At 36.0% G+C, this 10,664-nt stretch overlaps 1 protein-coding gene across 1 annotated transcript; it reads right to left on the bottom strand.

The window, feature by feature from the left end:
• Window positions 1-1,024: 1,024 nt before the first annotated feature.
• Window positions 1,025-4,125, bottom strand: LOC107803612 (pirin-like protein At1g50590). Its single transcript, XM_016627362.2, has 6 exons — window positions 3,965-4,125; window positions 3,685-3,734; window positions 3,365-3,403; window positions 3,207-3,235; window positions 2,136-2,302; window positions 1,025-1,712 (listed from the first exon to the last, which is right to left on the bottom strand). The coding sequence occupies exons 1-6, from the start codon at window positions 4,048-4,050 to the stop codon at window positions 1,208-1,210; spliced, it is 876 nt and encodes a 291-aa protein (XP_016482848.1). The 5' UTR covers window positions 4,051-4,125; the 3' UTR covers window positions 1,025-1,207.
• Between the last annotated feature and the right edge of the window lie 6,539 nt (window positions 4,126-10,664).

Below are 10,664 nucleotides of genomic sequence, written 5' to 3'. Positions count from 1 at the left end.
AACCATATGCTGACTTGCCCCCTATCTGTCTTCACTGCCACTTATCTACTTGAGAGACGTACACCTGTAATCTATATGTTTTACCCGATACAAACCTATTTGTTAGTCTTCCTCCTAAAAATCCTAGTACTAGCCTATATAAACACCATTATATGCGTTGAAATGAACATGCTTTTCATCATAAAAGAACAACTAGGGTTTTACATAATTAATATTCAATCTCTGCATCTAGAAGTTGTGAAAAAATAGGAGTACTTCATCCGCCTTGTGATTTCCAACTACCATGACACAAATTGTGGTTGCTGTGAATCCGCTTGCGCTAAGGAGACCAACAACAAAGACATACTCAGTGTAATTCCATAAGTGAAGTCCGAGGAGGGTAGTGTGTATGCAGACCTTACTCATAACTTGTGCAGGTAGAGAAAATATTTCAGATAGACTTTCGGCTTAGACAAGCATAAGCACAACAATTTAGAACAAGGAGAAAACCGTAAATTTTCTAAACTAGTATTTACGGGTTAAATGCTTCATTAGCAATTTCATTCTCAGAACACAAATACGAGACCATTATTAAGGAAGGATCGTCGTTTGACAATCAAATGCTTAATGTTAGATAGCACCAACAGGGATAGGTAAATCATTGTGAACGCTCTTTTATATTGCAGCTTAACAATAATGATATGTCTTTTATTAATCTTATATTTGAATAATAGAAGTGACACGCTTGTAAAGTTCACATTTATCAAAACAAATAAAGAACAGAAACGGCCATTCTTTTTTCTTATTCATGACCCCAAGAATTCAGTTGAGTTCTTCAGCATTTAAGAATAATTAATTAACTTAATGCTCCATCATTTTTAAAGATAAAAAAGAGAACAACATGATGAATCCATTGTACAGTGGGGAACATGCCAAAATGAGCCCTTATCATTTCCTATGAAAATGGGGTGCTTTGGTGATATGGAGAACAGATGTTCCCTCTTATGTCAAAACAAATGGACTACGAAAGCTACACAACAAAATAGGAAGAATAACAAAAGAATCAATAACGATTGATGTCAGCAGGGCGGAGCTAGAGGAGCGGAAGGGATTCATTTAAACCTCCTTCGCTATATACAAGATTAAATTTGTTTATGTTTATATAATAAATGTCGAACCCCTTTGGTGAAAATCCTGACTCCGCCGCTACATATAACTACTTGCAGCACTAATAGTCAAGCCCAATTCTGGCTTCAGATCTCCAATGCTTGGCTTTTTCAAAACCATTGGCATAATTCTCAAAATCTTCAACAGTTTGGTCAATTTCTTGTTGAGTATTCATGACAAAAGGCCCCAATTGTGCTACTGGTTCACCTAATGGTTCACCACCCACTAATATAAACCTTAGTGGCTTTGTGGATTTGTTGCATGCCTCAAGTCCATCACCAGAGGCACTTAGAAGAAGTAAATGATGTGCTGATGTGGGTGATGTTCTTGAGTCAAAAATGCCCTCTCCTTCTAATACATACACAAATGAATTGTATGATTTAGGAATTGGTTGCTGCAAATGCGCTCCTGGCTTTAGAGTGAAATCCAAATACATTGTTGGAGTCCTTGTGTATATGGGTGATATTTTTCCTAGTGCCTCCCCTGCTATAATTCTCACCTTTATCCCATCTTTTGTTGCTTCTGCTATGTTCTCGCTTGATATCTCTTGATACCTTGGCTGTATCCTGTTATTAAAAATGGGTAATCAAAATATTTACAATGTGAATTTCTTTATATTCTAGCTTGTGGGCAAGCTTTTAAAATATCTTATTTTTTCTCAAAAGTATTTTTGGTGAGAACAGCTTGTATGGCTAATTAATTTGAAAACCACTTCTAAGCATCAATTAAAAAAAGTGTTTTTCTCAAAAGTGTTTTTCAAGAAAGTGTTTACAAAGAGAAGCTACTTTTTTTGTTTTTCTAATCATCCCACTTGCACTCATAGCAAGGTGCCCTTGGACAATGGACATTAATGTACACATACTAAAAATTGTTGTAGCATGTAATCTTAACGATTGCAGTTATCTAATTTGATAGTGTAAAAATTCTTTAATATCATTAGTGTACAGAAGTTTAACTATTTTAACAATTAAATAGAAGGATTTGCTTACATTTTATTTTTGGAGGAGAGATTAATCCACAACTGTAAACCCTTTTGAGTACCCTCAGCAGCAGGCATTTCAGAATGAAGAATTCCTCTTCCAGCAGTCATCCACTGTAAATCACCAGCTTCAATGGTACCTTTATGTCCTTCAAAATCTTCATGCGTCACAGCTCCCTGCTCTCAACAACAACAGAACATTAATTAATTGCTTTTCAACTATATTATGATTAACTAACATAGTACTAAACTTGTGTAGATCCTATTAAGATTTAAGTAACCAATTTTCTATATTAATTATTAGCATAAAATCTTCTAGAAGAAGCATGACTATCAGCCATCATCGTATACTTTTTGCGCCATTGCTCCACCACAAAAGTTGATGATGACCCCCATAGAATTTGAATGAATTTCAAGAAATACTTGCACTACTAAATGCATCACCTTTTTTATTTGTGCCATTTCAAATATAGTATAGTAAACAAATAGTCCTTGCATTTCCTTCTATATTGCGCGGTGTTTGTCTAAAAACGGAAGAAAAAAAATATTCTGGCACATACTAAAAGTACGCTCAAAACTTGTTTATAAAATGTCATAATACTTCAATTGCTATAAAAGCATGTCACTAAATATAAATTTTAAAGTTTAAAATTAAAGAGTTATGATGATACACAAAACTGTCATTCCTTTTAGAACATATTAAAAAAAGCAAGAGTGTCTTGTAAAATAAAACGAGTTGAGTAATATATACGGCATGAAACTTCCAGCTATTTAGTCTTGATATTTACCTTCAATGAATATACTTATTTTGTACGATCAACATGCATTAGCAGCTAGCACTAAACCAGATATTTTGTTTTTTTAATTATCGTAAACAAGTAGTAGCATATGTTGCTTTCATAGAAGTTAGACAATCACATCTGCTCAACTACTGCCATCAAATTAATATAGTAATTATCATTAGTTTAGCCTTTGACAATCCACACAAACAATATATGAATACAACTACAAATGGAATATCTAAGATTACGTCTGTATTGGGTTTTTGAATAAAGGGAGAAACAGAGTGACTATTATATACCTGCAACATGTAGGTGACCGTTTCAAAGCCTGTAAAATTCAGAATAAGAGCACATTAATGATGAAGAAATTGCTAAATTAGCATAAAACTGATCAGAATGGATCGACTTTGACCGAAAAAAAGCACAAAATACCGAAAAAGAATCATTAGAATGTGACCTCTATGTGGATGATCAGGAAATCCAGCAGGAGCAGAAACTGCAATTTTCACATATTTTAAGGTAACGTTAGGGGAAAAATTCCATCCAATGCAATATAAGCTAGCATTTGAACATAGATTTGGTTAAACTTTGAAAAAAGAATTGAAATTATATTTGAACAAAAGTTGAAGTTTTGTGAGTGAGGAACTAGAAATATTTTAAAAAAATTGATCATATTTCATGATGAAACAATGTTTTCAAAAACATTTTGAGAAAAAGTAGCCAAAATCTATGACTAAACAGGAGCTAAGTATCCAAACCAAAGAAAAAAATAGTTACCTGAGAATTCATCCAGAACTAGGAAAGGGTCAAAGTACCTCAACTCAAACCTGAGAAAGGATTTAATAAAAGAGAAATTAATCGTCATGGTAAGCTCAAAAAAACTTTTAAAAGTAGCAACTATAGAAAATGTGCATTGTTGGCAGAGACAGGATTTCACAAAGGAACTTCATCATTATATATATAAAGAAAAATTGACTTTATATGGAAGTGTAATTATCCGGCGAAACAATCTTTCGGGCCCTGAATGTTTGTAGAAGAGAAAAATAAAATAAAGTACCTCCCAATGCTTCTTCTAACAACAGCACCAAGTCCTTCATGTTGAGGCCGTGCGAGAAATTTCCTGACAACAGAACGCGGCGCCATTTCTACTGATATTATTATGTCTGTTTTGTGCAAAGTTTCCAACACTTTGAAACTTGTCTGTTATTTGTAATTTGTAGTTGAGAACAAAATGTACCAATTTATAGTACGAAGAATGGGGGATTCGTTGGTTGAAATTAGCAAGTCAAATGAGGAGAAAATGGGGTCCACTGGAACATTTTCTTCTGACGTCAGCCTGGCGTTTTCATGATGTCTCTGCCAATCTACTTCCCAATCCCCATTCAATTCACACTGCCCCAGCGTTTACCTGTTCTCTCATTCATTTAATTTGTTTCAACTTTTGTTTTTTTATTCAACTATTGCAACGTAATTTCTTTTCCATTATAGCATTTACCTTTTTAAAAAAAATATCAGAAGCTTATACTATCGAATTATAACATATAATCAGAACTGGGTGCAGTCTCTTTTCATGGGTGCAGTCTCTCTTTAGGGCTTTAGGGAAGTGTTTATGGTTAGATTTAGATATATTGATTTTTTTCTAAAAAGAAATCAAACCAATTAAGATATTTTTTTAAATATTAGAATCAAACCAAACTAATTAACTCGATTTTTTATAGTTCAATTAACTATATCGATTTTAGTCAGTTTTACGGTTATTTCAAATTTTTATTAATTTTTTTCTTACATATGAGACGTTTACCAAGCACATATTCTGCCGACTATATTCTCTCTATGTGTGTGTAATAAAGTTTTAAATAAGAAATTCTATAGTTAGTTTGATTCGATTTTTTTTGGTTATTTTTGCTTAAAACCAAAACTAAATCAAATTTAGCCGATTTTAAAATTAATCAAACCAAAATATTATCGTTTTTTGTATCGATTTGATTCGGTTTTCAATTTGATATGATTTGCAGTTTGGCTCAATTTTTCATGAACACCCTAGGTTCAGGGTATTCAAGATTAACTCCTGGATCCATCTCTATTTGTAATAATAGGTTAGTTCTCAATTTATTAGGTTATTAATTATTAATATTTTATTATAAATATTTATTTATAATTACATTATAAATGATTGAATAGTGTCTATTCTAAAACTGAGACTCATTATTTAATGCGTCACTTTCTTTGGAATAAACTATCAGAATTATAACGAACATTTAATGGTTTAATCTCTAATTACCTTTTACAAAGTAACACGAGCATGACTCAGTAATATGAGAATGTATGAATGCCATGATAATTCGGTTGAAATTGGGAAAGAAAAATATGAATGGAGTTACATCGTTTCTAAACTGCTTGAAAATATGTCTTGTCAATATTTAAATTTGCGTTTACGGAGCTCTTCTGGAATTAAAGGATAAGAACAAGTCATAAGTTTGATTTACGTACATGTTTATCCTAACGTTTTAGTCAGACATTTACTTACCTGATTTGAATAATTTAAAAGTTCAGCAACTAGGAAATAGAAACGGGGGAAAATAGTTAATGTTCTAGGTAATGATAGCGTTAAATATTTTTACACTATGGTTTCAAGTTGACGTATAACAATATATAACTCTTCATATTAAACTTGAGATCGATAACTTACTATAATCGATTAAATTGCATTAATAATATTTTAAAAATTCAAATGATAAGCATATATAACATATTCATTTGCCAGGACATAGAGACTTGGATTGTGAAAAATATAAGTGGAGGAGAAATCTAATCTTATTTACTACATGGCGTATTTGCGTTCCTCCTTGTGTGGTGTACTTGACATTCCCTAACCCATCAAATTCACATGAAAAAAAGATAGGGAAAGGGAATGCATGGTGGAGAAACATATGGTGGATTCTATCGTACCGTCAATCAAACTCCTAAATTACCTATTTCCTCTTCCAACACGCCATTCATCTAGTTATACTCCCTCCCAGTGTCCTCTACTGCTACGTCCCCTCTTATTGTTTCATTGTTTGCCATTATTATCATTTAATAAGTTATACTCCCTCCCTTTAAATTTATGTGAACCCATTTGACTGGGCATGACGTTTAAAAAAAGAGAGAAGTCTTTTGAATTTGTGGTGTAAAATGAGATACATATATTTTGTATGACTAAAAATCATTATATAAAAGTAAATTGTTTCCAAATAAGGAAAGGGATCATTCTTTTGACACGGACTAAAAAGAAAATATGTTCGCATAAATTGAAACGGAGAGAGTATTATTTTACTTTTCCTATCATTTAAAAAAAAAAAAGAGTATGGTTGGCACCATGGAAGAATTATCGTCGTGTGATTAGTAGGTTAGGGGCTCTAATTATGAAAATAATCTCTTGAGTCAATGTTATTTGGAGTGTGTGGCGAGAGCGGGTTTGGAGTGGTTGACTGGGTTGTCCAATATTATTTTTAAGGCGAAGAGGATGCCGGATGAATGGAGGTGGAGTACGGTGGTTCCATTGTATAAGAACAAAGGTGATATCCAGAGTTGTAACAATTATAGTGGTATCGAATTACTGAGTCATACCATGAAAGTGTGAGAGCGGGTGGTTGAAGCGAGGGTGAGGATGTCGGTGTCGGTATCCGACAACCAGTTTGGGTTCATACCGGGTCGTTCTGCTACAGAAGCTATACACCTTGTTAGGCGGTTGGTGGAACGGTACAGAGATAGGAAGAAGGACATGCACATGATGTTTATTGACCTAGAGAAAGTGTGTGGCAAGGTTCGTAGAGAAGTTCTCTGAGATGCTTGGAGGCAAAAGGTGTGTCGGTTCCCTAAATTATGGCGATTAAGGACATTTATGATGGGGCTAAGACTCGGGCAAGAACAGTAGGAGGCGACACTGAACATTTTCCGATTGTTATGGGGTTACAGCAAGGCTTTGCACTCAGTCCGTTCTTATTCGCCCTGGTGATGGACGAGTTAACACACCATATTCACGGGAGGTTCCATGGTGCATGCTATTCACCGATGACATAGTGCTGATTGATGAGTCACGAGACGGTGTTAACGAGAGGCTGGAGGTTTGGAGACAGGATCTTAAGTCTAAAAGTTTCAAGCTAAGCAGGGCGAAGACGGAATACCTGGAGTGTAAGTTTAGCACTGAGCCGGGGGAAGTGGGCGTGAATGTGAGGCTTGGCTCACAAGTCATTCCAAGTAAAGGAAGCTTCAAGTACCTTGGGTCCGTTATCCAGGGTGTATGGGAGATCGACGAGGATGTCACACACCGTATTGTGGTAGGATGGATGAAGTGGAGGTTAGCATCTAGAGTCTTGTGTGACAAGAGAGTGCCACCGATACTCAAAGGTAAGTTCTATAAAGCGGTGGTTAGACCAGCCATGATGTACGGGGCTGAGTGTTGGCATGTTAAGAACTCACATATCCAGAAGATGAAAGTAGCAAAAATGAGGATGTTGAGGTGGATGTGCGGACACACTAGGATGGATAAGATTAGGAATGATGATATTCGGGAGAAGGTGCGCGTCGCTCCCATTGATGAAAAGATCCGGGAAACGAGGCTCAGATGGTTTCAGCATGTATAGAGGAGGAGCCCAGATGCCCCGCTAAGGAGGTGCGAGCGGCTGCTTTTGAAGGGCATGAGAAAAGGTAGAGGCAGGCCGAAGAAATATTGGGGAGAGGTGATCAGGCAGGACATGGAGAGACTCCAGATTTCTGAGGGCATGACACTTGATAGGAAGATGTGGAGGTCGAGTATTAGGGTTGTAAGTTAGGAGGTAGTTGATTCTTGCCTTACTTCGTACCGTTGTGAGACTAGTTTGGTAGGGTTTTTGTCTAAGATAGCTTGTGGCGATGTCGTGTCTTACTATTTCGCTTTTCAGTATCGGACCTATTTACTAGCTATCGCTTTTGCTTGCATCTTTCTTCTGGATTTCATGATGTTCCTATTTTTCCTATGATTTCTGCGGTGATACTGATATTGTCACCTTTTGTCTTTTTGTCCTCTTGAGCCGAGTCTTTCGAAAACAGCCTTTCTACTCCTTCGGTATAGGGGTAAAGTCTACGTACACACTGCCCTCCCCAGACCCACTAGTGGAATTTCACTGGATCGTTGTTGTTGTTGTTCTTGTTGTTGTATAGCAATAGGTTGGGTCAATTTCTTGGATGGTCATTCAACTTATGGAAATAACCGACACTGTAGTTACTTTTATTTTGCTGGGACAACAAAATTACTCAACTATTAAAAAGCACCAATTTGGCATGCCATGTTCATATTAAATCTTATAACTTTTTAATAATAAAACTCATTGAACTCATATTCGTAATTATATTCATTTAACTCAACCGATACGAAGATCTCTGTTTAACCAAAAATGTGAGTCTTTAGTCAAAGCTAGAAATAAAGAGAAATTCGGGTTACTGATAATCTGGAGACGAAAATAATAGAATACTTTTGAGAATAATAAAGTAAGTAGTTTTGTATTTCAGTGTAATCTCAATAATATTTTGTGTTTCTACAGATGTTGAGTCCTTTTCCTTTTATAGTTGATTCTAGGAGAAGATGTAATGCCTTTGTCTTAATGAGGCAATTATGAGCAATAAATGACATTAAAAGAAACGTTACACAATCATTTCTATTTAATTCAAATTTTCTAACGTATTTGATATTTAATGCTGTATTTAGACTCTTTTACGTCATCAGATTTATATCTTCAACTTCTTCCAATCTTCGGTCTTTAAATGACTCGAATAGGTACGAGACTCGTACCTATTTGAGTAACGGTCCACACCTATGTTATTTTCTTCCCCCTATCTGTTGTCTCCCGTGCCTCTTGGCTATTTATTGAGTTTTGACCTTTTGACCAGTCCACGTGTCATGACACGTCATCTTCAATATTCAGACTCAGTTTTTTCCCAATAAAGATAGTCCCTCCCACTTTCCATTTATTTATCAATTAAATATTTGGGAAGTGGATCTTCACAAAAGAAGAGGAATTTTTGCTGTAATCAATGCTATGTTAGTACTGACGCTTCAGTTGTCTTTTCTATTTAATGCTCTACACACGTGTCACCTTCTGATTGGCTCTGTAATGCTGCAGCCTTTTTTCAAGGCTTCTTCATCCCCTCTATTCACGAAGTGATAGTTGCTTTTATTATAGGCTTTCCATCATTACACTTCTTTGTTTGACGGTTGCTATTATATACATATTTCACATTTTTTCCTTTAGTTCATCCTTTCTCTGCAATGGCGTCTCCGAATCCTAACCCTAAGAGAATCCCAATTCTTGATAGCTTCCCCAACGCCCCTGTAAGACATAGAAGGGGTAGAGGTGGCAGGCTTCGTAGCCTAGGATCCGTTCGTGGTGGTTCCTCTGGTTCCATCACTCCTTCTTCTAGTTTTGGCACTATTTCTAGAGGTTCTATCACTAAGAAATCCTCTTCTAAAGGTAAAGAACTTTCTGAGCCTCTTCAAGAGCCTTTAGTTGAGGAAATAGTACCCAATGACTTATCCTTTGAGAATGATAGAAAATCTCTTCATGAACAAGTTGTTAATTTAGAGAAAGCTGACACTTTTCCTTCTCTAATCACTGAACCTTTGATTTCTATTGTTCGAAAAGATTGCAACTGGAGAAGTGATCTTCGTATAGTGATCCCTAATCCAAACCAAAGAATATCTTCTTTTAGGATTGGATTTTCTTTTGTTTATACTTACCCCTTCACTTTGGGATTTATTCCTGCTATTGACCCAGTTATACTTGATTTCTGTCGCTTTCTCAAAATTTGTTTGGGACAAATTGGCCCCCTTGTATGGAGAGCAGTGGCTTGTTTGAGGTATTTGTCTGCAAAAGCCAATGTTAGCTTTACTTTTCCCCACCTTATTCATCTTTACCACCCCAAATTATTCCGCCATGGGGTTTTTACTTTAACTGCAAGAAGTAAAAGGGTCTTGGTGAGCCGTGAAGATGACAAGGATCGTAGGTGGTACACTCGTTATGTTGCTGTACGCACAGTTGATTTGGTGGGTGAAATAAATATCCTCTTCCCTGAGAAGTGGAACTTTGCACGTAAGTTTTTTTTACTTACCGTACCTATCTTTAAGAATGTCAATTTCTTTTCTAATTTCGTCTCTTCTTGCTTTTCTGTAGCAACTATGGGAGATGTGGAACCCGTTCCTAATTTCCGTGGTTGGGTAGATTCAATCTTGAAAGTCGTGCCTATGGAGACAAGAACTTGGAAATCCATTTCCAATTTACATGGTTGGAAAGTGAAAACTCACGGTATGCATCTCTTTATGCTTTTTCGTATGTTAAGTTCTTTCTTGTTTCTAACTTTTTTCATCCTTCTTTTTGTCAGGATTTGCTATTCGAGGAATGACAACTGAAGTAGCTATTGCCCTTCGAGCCTCTTCTGGTACTTCACTCTCTTTGGAGAGAACTCAAGCTACGCTATCAAAGAGGAAAGTTGTAGAAGAGGATTCTGAGAATGATGAAGATGAAGACACCTCTTTAATAGCTAGACCAAGAGTTAGGAGACGCATCATTTTCGAGGATGAAGCTGAAGTTACCCCTGTCCGTGCCTCTCTTACCGAACCTGTTCAAATTCCTTCTGATGCTGAAACCACTCCGATGGACACCAATGAGTCTATTCAACGTCTCTTTGTTGGTGGTTTTGAAAGTGGAGAACTAGGTCCAGTTTTAGATGAAGTTCCTTTTTCT

Source organism: Nicotiana tabacum, chromosome 8 (genome assembly GCF_000715075.1).
Source record: "Nicotiana tabacum cultivar K326 chromosome 8, ASM71507v2, whole genome shotgun sequence".
Taxonomy (NCBI): domain Eukaryota; kingdom Viridiplantae; phylum Streptophyta; class Magnoliopsida; order Solanales; family Solanaceae; genus Nicotiana; species Nicotiana tabacum.
This window is presented reverse-complemented; position numbering and strand designations above follow the sequence as displayed.

What these genes read in the sequence shown, in the direction of transcription:
- LOC107803612 (XM_016627362.2), bottom strand. Translation starts at nt 4,050, where the DNA reads ATGGCGCCGCGTTCTGTTGTCAGGAAATTTCTCGCACGGCCTCAACAT. An exon ending in CGGTCACCTACATGTTGCAG is followed by an intron (nt 2,303 to 3,206) that starts GTATATAATAGT and finishes TGTTGAGAGCAG; the next exon opens with GGAGCTGTGACGCATGAAGA. An exon ending in CTCTCCTCCAAAAATAAAAT is followed by an intron (nt 1,713 to 2,135) that starts GTAAGCAAATCC and finishes TTTTAATAACAG; the next exon opens with GATACAGCCAAGGTATCAAG.